The sequence below is a fragment of the Hippocampus zosterae genome, chromosome 15 (assembly GCF_025434085.1).
Source record: "Hippocampus zosterae strain Florida chromosome 15, ASM2543408v3, whole genome shotgun sequence".
Taxonomy (NCBI): Eukaryota; Metazoa; Chordata; class Actinopteri; order Syngnathiformes; family Syngnathidae; genus Hippocampus; species Hippocampus zosterae.
Genome location: NC_067465.1, coordinates 2390239 through 2409915, shown reverse-complemented (window position 1 = coordinate 2409915; position 19677 = coordinate 2390239). Strand labels below are relative to the sequence as shown.

Sequence of the window (19677 nt, the reverse complement as noted above, 5' to 3'; positions counted from 1 at the left end):
TGTGTAGACCAGCGGTCCGCGAGGTCCGCATTTGCACCAGGAAGGAAGATGTGGGAGGAGGGGGAGAGAAAGGATGGAGAGGGAGGCATGAGAGAGTGAATGAGGAGAAGGAGGAGGAAGAGGAGGAGGAGGCTGCCGTGTCTGTGGCTGCGCCTGCAGGAATCCGTTCGGAGAGCGCACGCGACACGGCCACGATGCTCTGAGCTTGCGGTGGTGTGACTTGTGACCGAGACTATTGGAAGGCAAACAAGTTGTAATTCTCAGAGGAGATGAGCACCAACGATGCCAAGGAGTATCTGGCTCGGCGGGAGATACCTCAACTATTTGAGGTGAGGCACGGAGGCATGCATGGAGATGACGTGCACGGTTCTCGCTGTGGTATTTTGCGTTTCCAAACATGGACAGAGCAGAGAGATTATTCATGGAATGCTTCAAGTGAACTACACCCATCAAGACGTCTTCTTGCCTGCTTCCATAATTGTTTAAGTGACAATCCCATTAAGTGTGATGCATGTTGGACACAGTGTTCCTTACAAAAAAAAGGCCAATCCAATGAAACCATGAATTATTAATTTTTACTTTCTTGTTCTGTTATGTAATGTAGCTGTACAATCACCTAGACCTGAATTTATTAGTTAACTAGCAAGAAAAAAAGTCATACAATTATGAGACTAAAGTCATATTTTATCCTTTTTTTTGTCACCAAAAATTATATGTTGTAATGATGTCTTGAATGTAGCATTCATTATTTTTGTGTCTCCCCAAAAATGTCTTTATACGCTTTTTATACGGAAAAAAAAATGACTCTCCATTAAAACCGTGGCCTCATAATTATACCAGTTCCTGCTCATAACATTTTTGTGATGGACATATGACTTAACTCTCAAAACACACCACAACCTAATTTTAATTTAATTAATGGGAAGTTTTGCGCAGAAAAGCATAAAAGCGACCGTATAACCACCACAATGATAATAATGAAATCCATTCATACTTCTGAAGGCGTGCAGCAAATGCGCTGATGTTCTTAATTAGACCTCACTTATGAGCAATCGTCAAGTACCGGAAAGCAATCACGGGCGTTTTTTTATTGCTTACTGCCGACTGTTATTTCATCGCGCTGATAACGATGCCAAAAAAATAAGTGTTGTCTTTATTCGGAGGACGTCGATGATGCTTCCACAGCATGACTCACCGTATTTACTTTTAGAGCCTGCTGACAGGTCTCATGTACCACCGGCCCGATGACCCCGTGGACTACCTGGAGGGCTGCCTGAAAAAAGTGCGCGAGCTGGGCGGGCCAGACAAGGTGCGATGGGACACATTCGTGGGCCAGGAGAAAAAGTCGCTGCCGCCCATCAACGGTGGCCAGTCACGACGCTCGCTCTTCAGAAACGGTGAGGGCTGTCATTGCGATCATTCTGAAAAAAATCACAAAAATATGGATTAAGCCGATCAGTCAGTTTCAAAGTGCGGTAGTAGTATTCGCATCAGTTGTACGTGGGCTCCCTCTGGTGGTATGTGGAAGAATGACCGCACAAGTACAGTTCAGTTGTATTTAACTTTTTGGTGCAGTACATTTGCATGGGATCTTTCACAAAAGCATTAGTGTGACAGAAGAAGCAGCTAAATTTTGACACCACACCACAACTTCAGTCCGAATGCTTGACTCTCAGCATTTATACAACAGAAAAATCGTTTCTGGGCCCAAACGCAACAAACAAACATGTCGTTTATTGTCTCTGCATTCAGACAATAGCAAGAACCGTTTGTTGTTGTTGTTGTTGTTTTTTTTAAGCACAAGCGCATTCGTGCCAATGCTGCTCTCTCAGCATTCGGGTCGATAAGATATTAACAAGAAGGAGTAGAAAATTAATCTCATCTGGACAACAGCATTCTTTCAGCATTCTCAAACCGAAGACGACATTTCCAAGCGCAAATGTTTGTGTGAATGCTGAGAGACGAGCATGAATGATAAAACAAGGCGAGAAAGCTTTTCGGGTGACTCCAACGACGACCGCTGGAATGCCCAACTCCGTGTTTGTTGACGCATCCGTTTCTCAGCATGGAAGGAAGCATCTCTCATTCCAATCTGTGGTGTTGATATTTGATCTGCACCTTCTGGAAATCTCTTTTCGGGATGCACGGTGGAGGCCAGCACAAGATTTGCGTTAGGTTTGTTGAGATTAGAGCGCCAGTGCGAATTTTATTGAGTTCCAGTCTCTGACCCATCTGTGCTGTGATTGAATCCCTCCAGAAAGTGCCACAGGGCATAAATCTCAGCGGGCGGCCTCCTGCAAGGCACACACAGCAACACACTCAGTGACGAAGGTGCAATCGTGTATTATTGTTATTATTACATATGAGGAGAATTTCATTTTTTTTTGTGGACGGTATATTGGTCTCGGATGGTAAATTGCCTACCATTGCCGATCCGATAGAGCGTCCCCCGTCCTTTTGGCTCAAGGTTTAATTATTAACCCCAAAAAAATGACGCCTCGGGAATGCAAAACCTGTTCAGAATTTGCAACTCAAAACACAACTGTCATCATGGCCGTTATCTTTTTTTTTTCTTTTATGATACAGATATGCCTTTCTTTGTTCGAAGGAATTGGCTCCAACTAGCCATGCAATTTGAACCCGTTCGTGCACTCTGTAACCTGATAACAAAATAAACTGTCCCCTTTAGTTACCGTGATGGACAGCTGAGTCATGCGCGGTGATGACATTTTACGACACGCACATTTACTAACACATGTATGTGTGTATGTGTGTGTGTGTGTGTGTGTGTGCATATGCATGACAGTGATGCCCGACAGTCCCAATTTCCCCTACAGACGCTACGAGCGCCTCCCTCCCATCAGCCAGTTCTCCATCGAGAGCGACTCGGACCTGTCGGAGACGGCCGAGCTCATCGAGGAGTATGAAGTGTTCGATCCATCCAGGCCACGGCCCAAAGTCATCCTCGTCATCGGTAAACAAACAAACAGCGCTCAGTTGATTTTGTCCATTTGTCTTGTACTGATTTTTCGAATTATTATTATTATTATTATTAGGCCCGGTAGTCCAGTGGTTAGCATGTCGGCTTCACAGTGCAGAGTTACCGGGTTCGATTCCAGCTCCGGCCTCCCTGTGTGGAGTTTGCATGTTCTCCCCGGGCCTGCGTGGGTTTTCTCCGGGTGCTCCGGTTTCCTCCCACATTCCAAAAACATGCATGGCAGGCTGATTGAACACTCTAAATTGTCCCTAGGTGTGAGTGTGAGTGTGGATGGTTGTTCGTCTCTGTGTGCCCTGCGATTGGCTGGCAACCGATTCAGGGTGTCCCCCGCCTACTGCCCGGAGGCAGCTGGGATAGGCTCCAGCACCCCCCGCGACCCTAGTGAGGATCAAGCGGTTAGGAAGATGAATGAATGAATATTAGGCGATACGACAATCAGTCCTGTGATACATTTGAGTTGTACAACTATGAGGAAAGTAGAAGTCAAATCTGTTTTTTAGAAACAATGGTCAAGGTGAATATTTGTCTCGCATAATAACCATGAAAAAAAAAAACAACAAAACGAAACCTGAGTTTGAATGCTAGTCTGTCTGCATTTACTTAAAAAAGAATAATGAAGTCAAACGAATTTCTTCAGACACAACAACAGCCGTGTGAATGCTTGTCTGGCAGCTACTCTGGCATCCCTTCACTGGCTCTTAGTTATTTTCAAGATCCTCCATTTTGTTTTTAAATCTCTGAATAATCTGGCGCCACCTTAGCTCTCTGAGCTCATCCGCCCCTGAACACCTGCGCGGCGCCTCAGGTCTGTGAACCAGACATTATTAGAAGTACCAAGAACTAAACTGAGGCTCAGAGGGGATCGAGCCTTTTCTGTTGCTGGTCCCTCTCTCTGGAATGACCTCCCACTGAAGATTCGGCAAGCCTCCTCGCTGCCCATCTTTAAAGCCCTCCTCAAAACTCACTTGTATTCTTTGGCATTCGACTCAGCATGACTTAGATTTGTTCTTGGTTTTACCGTTTGGTGCTTTCTACCGCCTTTATTACAGATTCGTCTTACTGTTTATTGTGTATGTTAAATCGCTCCATGTACAGCACTTTGTATGCGGCGATGGCTGTTTGAAAGTGCTTGAGAAATACGGTTGACGTGACTTGATAATAACTAGAGGCAGAAGTGGAAAACAAAACCCATTTTAAAAACACACCATCGTTGCGCATTCTTGTTGCTCAGTATCTGAAAAGCTGTTTCTCTTTCGGGTACAGGCTGCTTCTTAGTACTTCCGAGCGCTTTCCGGCATCTAAATGAATCTCAATTCATATTTATTTACTTCGGGGAGAAGCTAAAAATAGCTTCTCGCGGCATGATTTTTTTTTCCCCCCGATGGGTTTCTTCTGCTTAGCTCTGCCCGACTGCATGTCACTCACTGTGTTTGGCCTAATCAGATCTCCCACATTAACTCGCCATTAATCTCGCAATAGAGCCGGTCAGCTCTGCGCTAAGCGGAGCGTGTGATAAGAGTATAGACAAACTTCGTTATCATGTTTAAAAGTTTCATTTTAAACATGATAACATTTAAACATTTCATTTCAGATATCCCAGAAAACTGGGATATCTGGTAGCTCATCTGGTAACTCCACTACAGTGTCAATTGTTATTTCAAAATCAGCGGTATCGACAAACAAGTATCCAGTATCGATATCATGATGTGTGGTGTTTTGGTACAGTAACAACACACAAGGGTCGAATATCAGTCCATTTTACCTAGCGGTGATATTAAATATTGACATTGAGATGCTAAATATCATTTTTTTCTTCCGGCTATCGTGATGTATCATATTGGTATCAGTATTGACAGATAACTTTGGGCCGTTATAATTTTGAGATTCCTCCTCACTTGTTTTTCTCAATCGAAATGAAGTGAGAGAAAAAAAATGACGCTTTTCAGAAATTTGTAGGAAGTTCACACATACCTGTTTCACCAGCCCAGACGCACAGACACACACACACACACACATTCACACACAGTCAGAATATTACCAGCAGCCTCATACCCCAAACACATCTAACAGGCTTCTGGCTGCAATACACCCACGCACACACTGTTTCACACTCACTCACTCAGTCTCTCACACATACACACACAAAGCAGAGCATCAACACCCCCCTGAGTACATGCAGTCTTGTAAAAAAAAATATATAAGGCAATCGTGTTTCCTTCAAATTGTTTTGTTCATTTTAATGAGGGGTCTGGTACCTCCTTCAGTGTATCGTGACTAACAGAAAGGAACATATGATACGCCTCAAAGAGGACAATGTACCTTGAGTTGTACCAGGCGTTTAAAATGAACAAGTATTTGAAGAAGCAAGGGTGGTCTAATGTTTTTGTTTTTGTTTTTTTTCCCCCCTCGACCGTAGGGGGTCCCGGCAGTGGTAAGGGAACACAGTGCCTGAAGATCGCCGAACGTTATGGCTTCCAGTACGTGTCGGTGGGTGAGCTGCTGCGGAAGAAGATGATCCATAACGCCACTAGCAACAGGAAGTGGAGCCTGATCGCTAAGATCATCACCAACGGCGAGCTGGCACCGCAGGTAGTCAAAGAATGGCACAGGAAGGACAGCGTCGCAACACAATGAGACATTCATAAGTTAATGAGTCCGATTGGCTAGGGAAACGTCTCTTGCTTTGTGTATTTGTCAATCTAATTGTCTAATATTGCGGAGCGATTCAATAGGTATGCCCCTGGTTCGTATTATTTTGCTCCACACTGACAATGAAAGAGGATTGGTTGTTGATGATGTTCGACCTCACCGCCATGTATCGTTTCCGCTCAGGTCTAAGTATCGACACTCAAGCATCAAATATCGACATTTGCAGCGGTGTGCTGACCTTAGCAGCCACCACCACCTGAGGAGGAACATCCACCACTAGCTGATCAATACAACATGGGCATGGGAACAAGAGTTCAGATCTTTCTGTAATTCTCACAATGGTGTTGCCATTCAGTTATTCCTCTTGAAAATGCAAACGCATACAGTATATTGTTCGTTAGTTCGTTCCGTCGAGTGCAAAACTCTGAGACGTTATCTATTTTAGTTTGCTAGTCACCTCCTCCAAGCGCCATACTGTGACTGTGAACTATAGCTACCCACCACCTTCAAGAGATAAATGTGTTGTGTTTGCTAGTTAGTTACTTAATTGGGTAGTTAGTTAGTTAGTTAGTTAGTTAGTTAGTTAGTTAGTTAGTTAGTTAGTTAGTTAGTTAAACACACGCGCCAGTGCAAATGTGTGAATCAGGTTAGTTAGTTAGCTAGCTAGCTAGCTAGCTAGTTCATTAGAAACATTCAGTCAAACTCAACACTATTTAACCCACAATTTCTGATTGGAAACGGAACAAAACTTGCACAGTACTGTTTTTATTATGGCCCTGAATGTGAGGTATAGCACTAAAAAAAATATAGAGTACTAGCTGGTTCGCCGCCCTCCGGGCGGCTCATCAGCTAGTTCCTGCGGAAGGCTGGTAAGGTAGGACTTCGGCCCACAAAAGTGTTGTTGCTTGGTTCAACTTTTTGTTCATCTTCATTGCTTATCGCGAAAATAAAGAGATGTTTAGCTCTACTAAATAACTAACAATTTTATTGCAATGCTAGTGGGTAGACAAAATTTTTTCGCTAAGATGCCAGCGCGATCGTAGTGAGCCACTGCCTGAGCGGCGCAGTGGCGGCGCAGTGGCGGCGCGCAGCGGTGCGGTGAAGTAGGTTTACGTTTTGAAAAGGGACAGACGGAAGGACAGACCGCGTGCGGGACGACGCGCAATATATATATATATATATATATATATACAGTATATTTTTGCTGTGCGAGGTTGGTTGGGGGTGGCAGCTGCTGTCCACATAGATGAACCAGTGATGCGGCAAAGCGCGATGCCGAAAAACACTCGCCGCCACCGCCCACATCGCGACTGACGGCGCCGAGCGCTCTCACGATTCGTCCTCTGTAACTGCAGAGTTTGCATCCCTCCCTTCCTCTACGGCCGCTCGCCAGATGGCCTGACATGAAGCCGTCAAATAAACAGCAAAGTGGGTCAAGCTCGCAGCTTATTAGATGTGATCAAGTCGCTCGTGGCCATTACATTTGCTAGTAAGACTTTGAGCATTTTTCGGCATCATTTACTTTTCTCCGTCAATACAATATTGATATACTGTATGGGTGTCAAATATTGATGATGAAGACTACGATAGAACAAAGAGTTGGATAAAAGAGTCGTTTTCTCTCCAGTACAGTGTCAACAGTGCCATGGGTACATTTTTCGACCAGTTTCAGGCAAGAGTTGTAATGCAAGAGTTTTCTCTTATATTGGAAATATTCCGCTATACAGATACACACAGGCTCAATCTACTGTAGTTTTCAAATGATTTGGTCCGATGTGATTCACATCCCCAAAAATGACCTGCAGTGTTTGTTTGCTGTGTTGGATGGAGCCTGGTGGACAACTTAAAAGCTTGGAAAGCGGCGACATTCATCCGCCTGATGAAATCTTGATAAGATGGAAGTCGCCCGCGCGCGCGTGTGTGTGTGTGTGTGTGTGTTTGTGCCGTTATTTTTAGAGCGGCGTAGCGCTTGTGTATCTGCTTTTGTTGACCTCCTCCTGCAGTCAGGAAGAAGTAAGTGACGCTAAACGATGCTGGCACTCAGTGGCCTCGAGTGAGCTTGGATGCCATCACGTTGTTGCACTCCAAAACAGCCTGGGATGCGCAAAGAAATAAATCGGTCGCCAGTGTGCTGCTGTATTTTCGTCTTTATTAATTCTCATGTGGTTTGAACTCTGGTAGGATTGGATAACTTAAGAGGTCTTTCTGTGGCCTCTCATGACATGGTGCAGGACAGAAAATTCAAATGCGAAATATAGTGTAACTTTAGAGGCACCTCGGACCAGACGAGGACTTGCGGCATTTACGCTAGCTAATATGCTAATGGTGAGCGTCTGTGTTTGGTAGGAAACCACCATCACCGAGATCAAGCAGAAGATCATGAAAATCCCGGACGCCAATGGCATCGTCATCGATGGCTTCCCGAGAGACATCGGACAGGCCTTGTCCTTTGACGACCAGGTCAAATATCAAACACTTTCAACTATCGATTATCGCGGTGTACCATATTCTCCCCCTCCCCCACCCCCAGACTTCGGATTCAACAGAGAAAAAAATTGTATGTAGTCCGCTCAAAACGGCCATTTGTTCTCAAAGTCTGTCCACTCCGGAATTGGCCGCTGTTATCCATCGGTGCTGTGGCTACATCAGGCTAACTGATGGGTCTAGTTGGCGGCCATGTTGGCAGTAGCGATGTTCCCATCAAAGGCTTTGCATCGCCACAGGCCCACAACGTGACATATCAACCGATAGTTAAAAAAAAAACAAAATTATGTCAACAGGTATGGTTTTCATCAATGCTACTGTAGCTAGCTAGCGATGTCCTCCAAGACCAAAAGTGTGAGACAAGGTAGTTATAATTAGTCATCTACTCCAAAAGGCCCACAACGTGACATATCAACTGATAGTTAAAAAAAACAAAATTATGTCAACAGGTATGGTTTTCATCAATGCTACTGTAGCTAGCTAGCGATGTCCTCCAAGACCAAAAGTGTGAGACAAGGTAGTTATAATTAGTCATCTACTCCAAAAGGCCCACAACGTGACATATCAACTGATAGTTAAAACAAACAAAATTATGTCAACAGGTATGGATTTCATCAATGCTACTGTAGCTAGCTAGCGATGTCCTCCAAGACCAAAAGTGTGAGACACGGTAGTTATAATTAGTCATCTACTCCAAAAGGCCCACAACGTGACATATCAACTGATAGTTAAAAGAAACAAAATTATGTCAACAGGTATGGATTTCATCAATGCTACTGTAGCTAGCTAGCAATGTCCTCCAAGACCAAAAGTGTGAGACAAGGTAGTTGTAATTAGTCATCTACTCCAAGTGCGTCCTTGTGATCTTAATGAGTCAGTCAGTGTAATCCCTAAATTAAGCAAACAATACGCAGTGACGACTGTGATTAGACGGCGAGAGCTGTGACGGTTCTTGGAAGCATCAGATCAGTTGTGACATTGGTTTCTCTTCTTTTTTGGGGGATGGGGGCAGGGGTGTGTGTGTGTGTGGGGGGGGGGCTCACAGCTGAAATAAACCGTTGCTAGGAAACATCTTTGTGTGACACCGGCTTTGTGACAATAGACTCCGCCGTTTATTTTCAACTTTTATCCGAGCGTGCCGCTCTGTCGCTGCGTCCAATCAGCTCGCCCTCATGTCAAATACCCTCCCTTGTACCTTGACTCATCGTCGACTCAGATAGAATGAAACTGTTTGTTCACAAGTAATGTGTATTTATCCATCAATCTATTCCAGCGACGTAGTAACAAGCGAAACAATTCAATACTCTTCCACAAGTAGGATGTACCTGTGTAGCTTCCTGTTGTCGTCCATTAAAAAAATATAAATATAGCTTTTTTTTTTTTTTTAACAGATTTGAGTTTCCAGAGGGAGTAAATTTAGTGAGTGAATCCGGTTTGTTGCCGCATGCTGGTCCTATGCCTTTTGTAGCATCGACGGTGGCCTTTTGGAGCATCGCCCCGTGGGGGGGGGGCATTGGGAGCACCGCAATAACTTCCTGTAGAGATCCTTTCAAGATCCCCGTTGAGACCGTTTCGACGTCAATGCACACATTGTAAATTTCCCCAGTGTGGGACAAATAAAGGATATCTTAATTTGTCTCAAATAAAATGACACAGTTCATGGGGTCAATTGAGGCTTTGTTCTTCCACTGAACCGAACCAAATCCAATTGCTCCACTTAAAAAAATAAACTGTCCTTGAAGCATATTGCACCCCGTGTTTCGCTATACATCTCAAATTGACCCCTATTGACCTATTCAGGGACGGCGTTTCCTACAGTGGACAGCTTCTCATATTATCGGGTTACAGGGTGCGTGAAAGGGTGAATCCCTTAAGCTGGAATTTGGTGCATTCGTGCGGTTGCCATGTAGACGGGAACTCCGGTGTCACTCAAATGTGCCTCCGGAAACAAAAGCCAGTCTGCTATTTTTGCTGCAATATGAATAGGAGCGCATGAAAGACATTTGAGGAGTGCGATGGTCGTTTGCGCTCTCCCGCCAGATCTGCACTCCCGACGTGGTGGTGTTTCTGGCGTGCACCACCCACCGTTTGAAGGAGCGCCTGCAGCGGCGGGCCGAGCAGCAGGGTCGCCCCGACGACAACCCCAAAGCCATTGAGCGGCGTCTGACCAACTTTAAGCAAAACACCATCCCCTTGGTCAAGTACTTCCAGGAGCGGGGCCTCATCGTCACGGTAACGCACACTTTACAGCCCACACAAGCTGAGGTACATGAAGTGCTACATTTTACCGTCGGTTAAATTTTGGAGCTTAAAAATTATTTAGGTTAAAGCTATAAAAACATTTTTTGTGTGTGTGCGTGTCAAAGATCAAAATACAGTCGTGCCTTGATATGTGAGTGAGCCGACTTACAGGTTTTTCAAGACACAAGCCGTTGTTTTCAAGATTTTTCCGTTTTGCTCAAAGTTGAGAATTTGAGATACATTGGCCGTGAAGTCGGCTCACTTCGCAACAGGCATCCGTTTGCGCAAAAGAGCTTTCAGTGTGAGGTATCACAGGCACAACAATCAATTATCATGAAATTTATACCTCTCAGTGACAAATGATCTTTGTAAAGTCAGAATTTTAGCAATCATTAGCTTCTGTAGGTGCACCAATAAAGTGGTCTCGGAAATGTCCTCATGAATCTTTGCAAAGCGCGCGTGTGTGTGTTCTTGTACTCATGGCATTTGAGGACCGGCATGAGTTTTTAACCAACAGAGTGAGGACATTTTGACGAAGTGAGGACATTTTGGCTGGTGTGTGTGTGTGTGTGTGTGTGAGTGTACACACACTAATGGCTAATGAGCAGATCATTCGAGGAGTCTGTGTTAATTGCAGTCGAGCGGGAGCTTCATTAAAAAGGGCGAGCTCCTGCATGCCGCCCCCCACACCCCAACCCCACTCAACGATTTGCCGTGAGTGTTCGTGCCACATAGTCATGGACGCATCTGACAATATGTCGTTGGAGGGGATTTACGGAAAGCGCAATTGTTTTTTTTTTTGTGTGTGTTTCATAAAATATTATCATACAATATTATGCAGGAACACGCCCGACACAACCAAGTCAATCTTTCCTTACCCGCCTATTTGGTCATTCTACATTCTTGGCAAAGGCAAAGTCACAGACATTATATTGAAACAGACACAAGGTTCAGAAACGTAGAATAGGTGGGAGAAAAAAAACCCTCTCGATATTCCCATTGCCCATGACGCCTCTGCACTAATTGTTGCTCAACACGTCAAGTGCACATCGTCTTTAATACTGCGCAGGGAGAGGTGCCTCGGTTTGTGCTGCTGTTTTGATTAGCAACAGAGTTCACCTAGCCATCAAATAAATTCGGTCTGTGGATTTCAGTCACCAAAAAACTCTCTCTCCTCTCAGCTGGATGCAGGTCGTGATGAAGAGGAGGTGTTCTGTGACATCAGCGCAACTCTGGACAACAAGTTGTTCCCTTCGCAAGAGTCCGCTGCAGGTAAACTCAGCTTCTATTTTGATCTTAACATCTCGATGTCTGCGGCAGCACGTTGGCATCGTGGTTTGGTTGGCTTTGAATCGAGTCTCTCCTCTTTCTGTGTGGAGTCTGCGTGTTCACATGGTCTTCTCCAGGCTGGATCTATGTCTGGTTGCGTTTTCACTGCAACAGTGAATTTCCCTTGTCAACGAATACACTATTGAGCTACGTCCTCTATAATATCTTATTCCATCTGTAGAGTTGTGAGTTTATCAGCAAGCAAGGTGAGATAACAAGAAAAAAAATCTCCCTGGTTACGGCGCTTGTTGGCATGGCAACCAGCAGTGCGGGGCTAACTAAGATTTGTGAGAAGCGCACAATCATTCAGGTCAGATGACGACTACTTGCGTAAGGCGGCGTTGCGAATGCTCTTTTGGAGGGTGCCGTGGTTGTCTCCGAATATATCCCGACAGGCCAATAAGCCCTTTCTACGCCGATTAGATGCAAACCGGAAGCGTGTGTCTCAGTTCATCGATGCAACCGCTCAGACAAGAAAAGTCAAACTGCTGAGTGCATTTGAACTCTTTTGCTAACCAAAACAGCAGCACGTAACAAGACGTCGATGAGCTCAGTCGCACTGCATTTCCCCAACAAGTTTCCTGTCCATCATTCAAGCTAATTTTATGTGTTTCTATCCGGCTTACGGTGTGATGCGTTAGCATGATGCTAACTAATAGAAATGGAGCTAAAAGCTAGCATCCAATTCACAACACACACGTAGATGGCAAAATGCTTCACTAGTTCCGTTATTTGCGTCTTTTTCTAATGTGGATTGTTTTGATATTCTCTAATAGCGCCACAAACATATATATTTTTTAAAATCTGGGTGCCAATGATGACAGAAAGGATGAGTAGGAGGGGAATGTGTCACCAGAGCGGCAGTGATGGGTTGGATGTAGCGACGTCAGGACGGGAAATGTCAGCAGGTTCCGAGCAGACGGAGGAATAGAAGTTGTCAACGGATTCCAATTGAGTCAAGTCACAGCACGGCGTCAAAGCGCCGACGTAGTTTCCTCATACCGCTGAGAGGAGGTACATTTGTTTTATGGGGACAGCTGTGACGGCTTGGAGGAGTAAAGCTCAAAGAGAAAATAACGCTTCGCTGTGAACATTCAAGAACAATCAAATACTGCTGTGATATTTCTCTTGCCGGGTACTTGAATTCTTTAGCTCTGGTAGTCTTGGCGCACGTTCCAGTTGAATCTGATTACAGATTGATGACAATTTTGAGTCTGCACTTTACGTTTTCTAAAATCAAAGACGATTTGATCTTAAATGAAAACAGCAAAGTCCATCGGACATAAAATAGCATTCGTAAGCTTCGGTGAAGCGAAATGTACGTGTTTAAGTCTTCACTAAACACAAACATCCATTGGATTCTTCAATGACCCTAACGTAAAGTACATGTTTCGATTTTCCTCAAAGACAATTTAGAGTCATGATTTCATGTAAACGTACATCGCAATGTGAGTCGCAATAAGCCACAAATTGCTTTATTTTTTGCTCAGGCTTCCCGCTCAGAACGTGCTGCTTTCTGAAACGCGCCGTTACATAATGCATGCATCGCTAAGAAATGTGAAAATGTGCAAGCTGCTGTCTCTCTCTCTCGAGTCTAACCCACTTTTTTTTTAATGAGCAGATGAAGAATGCCAAAGGGAAGTGTTACTTCGAACCATTTCCACCGCGCTTGATGCTGATTCTCTGATTCTCAACCGAACATTCTTTAATCGGGTCACAAATGTGTCTTGCTGGTTTTTTATGCATACTCTGGGAATTTCGGGACTTTGATCCCATGCAGTAGGACACACCAGTTCTACTTTTCTCGCCCACAGCTCCAAGTGAGCCCGATCTCAGTCTGTGGCCTGAATGCAACATCCTAGGCGACTTTGCTGAAAAGAACGAGGAGGTAAGGTGGTTTTCACGATCCAAAAAAGTCCATTTTGTTTTCATTAGACAGGAAAATACGGTGGTTACGAAATTATGGGGCTGTGCTAACATCAAAAACAATTTCCAGTCTTCGGTGAATGTAAATTTTTGCCTGAAATGAACCTAACGTGGTTTTTGTGTTTTGTGGAAAATCGATTATTATTTGGAGTCATGGATGCTGTACATGTTTTCGGAACCAAAATACATTGAGAATCTTCAGTGAACCTAGCATAACGGTGTTCATAAACCTCAAAGACAATTTCATCGTAAGTGAACCTAGCATCCATAAAAGGTCTGGAGGTTTAGTCTAGAGCAGGCATGTCCAAAGTCCGGCCCGCGGTCGAATTTCATCCGGCCCTCGGCCCCTGTCATAAAATCAGTGCCGTCTGGCCCGCAGGTTGGGCGCAATGGAACACGTGTTGCATTGACTGAGGTCTCGTAGACTGGTGAGTGATGTTTCATAGAGTACTGCTTCCCTCTAGTGGCTAAATGAGTAATAGCATTCACTAAATGAGTAATAGCATTTAGACACTAGAGGGCATCACTCACGAGTTAACAAGACATCACTCCGTGTTTATATTGACTGATATGTCATATTTCAAATTCCTGTTTCAAATGAACCAAAAGAAATTCTTAAGATTGTTGAAATTAAAATAAAAATGGAAATGTGAAACAGACTGGCTTACTAAAATTTGTTGAACAATATTGTTGTTCAATGTAAAGAATGTCAGCCAAGGTCGGCCCCCCGACATTTTACCACATAAGATCTGGCCCCCTTGGCAAAAAGTTTGGACACCCCTGGTCTAGAGCGACAAAGACAAATTCGAATCTTCCAAAAAGTTCAGCATCAAAGACACTCAAGTCTTCCATGACACCTTCCATGACACCTAACATGCAATTTGACAATTTAGCCAAAGAGAAGTTCAAGTCTTCAATGAATCTTACGTACGTCGATGAAGCTTGAACCAGTTGTGTTGCATTTGCTCGGCAGCTCCCCGATGTGCAGTCGGTGGCTGTGTAAACAACTTACAGCATCTGTTAAATAAACAATTAAATCGACATTAGCGAAGGGGAAAAAAAAAAACTGTTAGCGATGCAACGTTTCCAGGCTCACTTTTCACACGCTGTTTTCTTCAATGATCGTGGGAGGTGAGACGAAAGACGGAGGTGATGTTTGTCTTGCCAGGCGCTCGTCTAAAAGCCAGAACAGAAGCAAAACAAAATGACACTCAAAGCTCAAGTAATAAAATCTCTTGTTTATTTGGCTTGTAAGGCCTTAAATGCGATAAAGAGGATAAAGAACATTGGCCTGTGAGTATCATTTCATCTGGTGCCTTTCGTTTGCCTGCCTCAGGTGTTTTGTGTCGTTTGTTGGCATTCGGCTAAACCGACTTTCCGAAGCCCAAGTTGTATCAAATACACAAAAACTTTTGTTTTATGTTTAGTTTGACAGTCAACTTCAACTGAGAGTGGTAATAAATAACCTGTGTGTGTGTGTGTGTTTAGGACGAAGAGGAAGAAGAGCTCGCGTACAACGAAGGAAGTGAAGAAAGTGAGTTCAAGATGAGGATGCTAAAATATTCTCCTCCCATCACAACCTTCAGGCATTAGATGTCTCAGCATTATGCGCTCAGTGTGCGGGCATGTGAGCGTGTGTGTCGGGGTGGCTTATCACCATCGATTGTGTAATTGTCTGGGGAGGGCTGGCCAATTAAGTCTTGATGTTTATCTTCAGCTTTCCATTGCTTCGCTCGCGGCGCGCCACCGCAGCATGTCGACAAAATAGCGAACGTGTTTTCTGTAATCAAGGACAACTTATGAAGAGTAGTCATTGACTATAAGGCGCTTGGCGTTTGTAAACGCGGTCAACTTGGAATCGCCGATGAACTGATGGTAGATTTTGCGAAACATCAAACTCACTGTCAGCATCCAAGACCACATGGAACCATCAGTGAGATGAGCAAACGTGTTTTGTCAACAAAATTTAAATCAACTTGAAGACGTGGTTTCGGTCTTCCATGAACCTAACATGCATGCCGCACGACTTGAAAGACAATTTACGTCAAGATCGAAAACAATTTTACCCTTTTATGATCCTAATGTTTTTTTTGGTGAACTCATGAAGACTATCTAATCTTCAGTCAATTTTTCATCATCCAAGATATTTAGAACCTTCAAAGAAGCTAACGTAGGTTTTTGTCATGATCAGACAATTCAGAATCCGCCAAGATTAGGGTATGATTTCACAAACAAAATCAACAAAAGTAAATTAAGTTTAAAAAAAAAATAATGTAGTCGTCAATTGAGCCTGAATGTGAAAAATGATTTATATGGGTGTCTGATTGCACAACACCACTGGATCTGAATATACCTCTGTGTGTGTGTGTGTGTGTGTGTGTGTGTGTGTGTGTGTGTGTGTGTGTGTGTGCGCGCGTGCGTGTGTTTGAGTGCGTGCAACATGCTAAAATGAACCTTGCTCTCTTTTCCTCTGACAGGTTCTTGCACATTGCCAAAAAAGCCAAAGGTCATCTTTTTGATGGGTACGTGCGCACACTCGCACGCACACCACAATGTGTAGCGAAACTCATTAGTCGGAGCTGAATTCAAACATGAGACGACAGTCAAGGCTGCCCTACGTTGGTCCATGTACATTTCAGCCTCCATGTTTGACGGGCAGGGTGCCGAGAGGGCTTGCGGTCACTATGGTATTAAAATTACAAGACAGCAAAGGTATTTTTTTTTTAATGGGGAACAGTCGATACATATATAATAAGAATATAATAATAAAAAAACCTTTATTCGTCTCACATTGGAGAAATTCCCAATTTACAGGAGCCAACTTTTGAAAGGAAGAAAGTAGAAGAACAAAAAGTAAAGGAAGTAACCTTCGCGCACACTAATGAGAAGAACACATGAAGGTTCAAGCTGTGACTTTGCGAAAAGTCTACACGCCCGGTTGTCGTCATGGCAACCCATCAAATCCACACACAATCGGCCTTCTCCGGCGATTCGTTAGAAGAGGAAAAAATAAATAAATACAATCCGCCTGTGGATGGCTTATTGAACAGCGTGGTGGCGATAATGACTGCAATATTTGTCTGCCACTGGGACAGCTAGCATCATGCTAATGATGCTGACACGCCAACATGCAAAGGGGATTATTAGACACACCTGCACAATTGAATGACCGTGTTATTTCATCATCACTTTTTAGCTGAATGAGTGAGTCCCAAAATTTTTTTTTTTAAGGTATACACCGATAAGTTTTATTTTAATAATTCATTTTCCTTCGAATCCCGCTGTACTTTCTTATTTGAGATACTTGGGATTCCTTTGGCGTTTAATTCTTTCATTCATTCTTTTGTTTGTAAATGATTCTAAATGTAATTTGAATGATGCGTAGCACATTGAATGAACGGTGTATGAAATGCACAATTATTATTTCCCCATTCTGAAATCATTTGAATCATGACATCTTGAATCAATCAAGAGCAAATTTAATCAGTGATAACTTTGTGCCCCCAAATGTATTTTTGACACTCATCGTAAACATTTGTTGGCTACGCTTGCGTCATTGGTCATAAAAGTCGATTTTTACATGAATAACATCTCACGCGTGTGTGGGCAACATGCCTGCAGGTGCCGCGGGCTCGGGCAAGCGCGCACAGTGCGAGCGCATGGAGGACAAGCTGGGCCTGCGTTCCTTGACCTTGGCCGACGTGCTGTGCGGCGAGATGCAGACTCTCGGCGACAGGGGGCGCCACCTGCGGGATGTCCTGCAGAGAGGAGAGCCCCTGCCAGAGGTCAGTGAATGCAACATCAGCCACCACCAATGCCAGTTTCCTGCTGAGCACATTTGGGACAAGAAGTCTTACGGATCCATTCAGGAATTTGAAGAGGAAGTCGGACATTTTGTTTAGTAGCCATTTTCAAGTCAAGTCCTCACTGAAGGCTCGGGTACCAAATGCACCCGCCTCTGGGTATACTTTGTTTCAAAGCTCAGCAGTTTGTGGTTGTGCACTTTAATGTAGCAAATGACAGCAGTGACCTCTCTTTGGTCCACTTTGACTGAACACACACGCACACAAACGCACTGTTACATGTTCAAAGGCATCAAATCGTGTGGGTGTGTATGTGCAAGTGAGTTTTGAAGTGAAATGTCACAGAGAAGCCAACATGACAGCCAGAGTTTTGCCATTTGGGGGTTGCGGGGGAGTCAAAGATTAGAAAAAAAGTCTAAGAAGGAGCAGGCAGGCAAAACAAGAAGCTGACTGGTTGATGTAACACACCTGGCTGAAGAAGAGGATTGGTGGACAGAAAGCGGCTAAACAATGTTTAAAGCTGACTGGTCATTCCAACAGGAACAGGCTCGAAGCTCATGAAACTGAGTGGTGGGCTTTAAAGGAACAAGCAAGATTGAAAGTTGATTGCTTGAAGCTGTGTACAAGTCGACTTGAAAGGAAGATTCAACATAAGTTGATTGTTCTACATATAAGATGAGTGCTTGAATGATTGGTCATTATAAAATTAAGTAAAAGACAAGACAAGAAAATCACTTTTGGAGCTGATTGGTCACCAGAAAAGAAAAAAAATGATTGATGTCCATCAAAAGGAACATGCAAGGCTAGAGGTTGTTTAGTTGAAGCTAATTGGAGGGTAAATCAAGAATTTGTTAGGTCAACATAAAAGACCGAATGGTTGAAGCACGGGCCCGACAAGAATATGATTGGCTGACATGCGTGCTCGTGTTTCACACAGGACGTTACCATGGATGTGCTTTGCGAGGCGGTGGCGGCGGCAACTCGACGGCAGGCCAGGGGCGTGGTTGTCTGCGGCTTCCCCGTAGACCTGAGACAGGCTCAGCTGTACGAGGCCAAGGTGGGTACGCGTCACCTGTCTTCTTGTATGGTTATATGGTTAACAGGAAGTTAACATAAGTGTGTGTGTGTGTGTGTGTCTCAGATGGGTGAGCCTACTGCGGTGCTCCTGCTCAGCTGCTCGACTCAAACCCTCTCCAGTCGTCTGCAGAGCCGCCGGAGTTCCGCTTCGGCCATGGTATCAGCTCCGGACAAAGATGGCGCCCCATGCTGGAGGGCCGACAGTTTCTGGGCAGACGTCGAGCCAGTGGTGGAACACTACGACGGAAAGAAGCTACTGCACACGGTTAGTGCGTCGTGGAATGGTAACACCTGCAGAGCTGCAGAGTACATAGACATAGAGAAGGGGTGGGCAAATATGTCCAAGTGGTATAAAAAGTCTACACACCCCTTTTGAAATATCAGGTTTTTGTGGTACTGTATTAAGAAAAGGAGACCCAAGATAAATAATTACAAATTATTATCTATCTTTAATGTGACTTCTGACTTGACGTTTTATTTTGCAGATTGATGCCGAGAGGTCACCTGACCAAGTGTTCGCTCAAATCTGCCAGGTGATGGAGTCCTCTACCGCTATCTGACTTGTTAACGCAGACACACACACACACACACACGTAAACGCACACTAGCTGTTCACCCGGTTGTCACGTGAATTTTTGATTCTCCCAATTAACCGTGAATTGGTTTGAGTGGGTGGAGTTTTGGCTGTACGATTCAAGGGCGCCACAGCAGCAGAACACAGACTGATCCCGTCATGCACATCACATCTTCATATTTTATATGGTTAACAAGAAGCATGCATTCACTGTCAAACTTGAGGATCATCCAAGGACAAAACAAATAATATTTGTACATTTGCAAGCTTAGTTACTATGCGAATATGCTATTAACGTTTCAATAAAGTTGTGCATTTTGACCACTGGACTTTTTCATGTGTGATGTAACCGCGTCCCCTGTCGGTCAAAGCGCGCAGTGACAACATGAAATAATTTATATCACGTACAAAAGAGCAATTTGAACAATTCTGGAAACTCATTTAAGTCCAGTTGTATGCATAGTTAAAAAATGTTTAGTTTCATTAAATTGATTGAAGGCGTCATTTATTTCATTAAATTATGCCGAAATAACTAACGTCAATTTAAATATTTTTTTTCAAATGCTATTTCAAAACCCCAATATTACGTTTATTGA

The 19677-nt window shown here is 44.0% G+C and overlaps 2 protein-coding genes across 2 annotated transcripts in view; both read left to right on the top strand.

Moving 5' to 3' along the window:
- Positions 1-19677, top strand: part of LOC127615951 (transcription factor BTF3 homolog 4-like) — a 135699-nt gene that overhangs the window by 46716 nt on the left and 69306 nt on the right. The window lies entirely within an intron of this gene.
- On the top strand, positions 109-19402 carry ak5 (adenylate kinase 5). The gene is made up of 14 exons (XM_052087285.1): positions 109-329; positions 1211-1397; positions 2807-2974; positions 5415-5587; positions 7994-8107; positions 10172-10363; positions 11554-11644; positions 13516-13589; positions 15116-15161; positions 16105-16149; positions 17249-17412; positions 18368-18487; positions 18572-18772; positions 18993-19402. Exons 1-14 carry the CDS (start codon positions 270-272, stop codon positions 19065-19067), a joined length of 1710 nt encoding a protein of 569 aa, XP_051943245.1. The 5' UTR covers positions 109-269; the 3' UTR covers positions 19068-19402.

What these genes read in the sequence shown, in the direction of transcription:
- ak5 (XM_052087285.1), top strand. Translation starts at nt 270, where the DNA reads ATGAGCACCAACGATGCCAAGGAGTATCTGGCTCGGCGGGAGATACCT. An exon ending in AGATACCTCAACTATTTGAG is followed by an intron (nt 330 to 1,210) that starts GTGAGGCACGGA and finishes ATTTACTTTTAG; the next exon opens with AGCCTGCTGACAGGTCTCAT. An exon ending in TTCGCAAGAGTCCGCTGCAG is followed by an intron (nt 11,645 to 13,515) that starts GTAAACTCAGCT and finishes TCTCGCCCACAG; the next exon opens with CTCCAAGTGAGCCCGATCTC.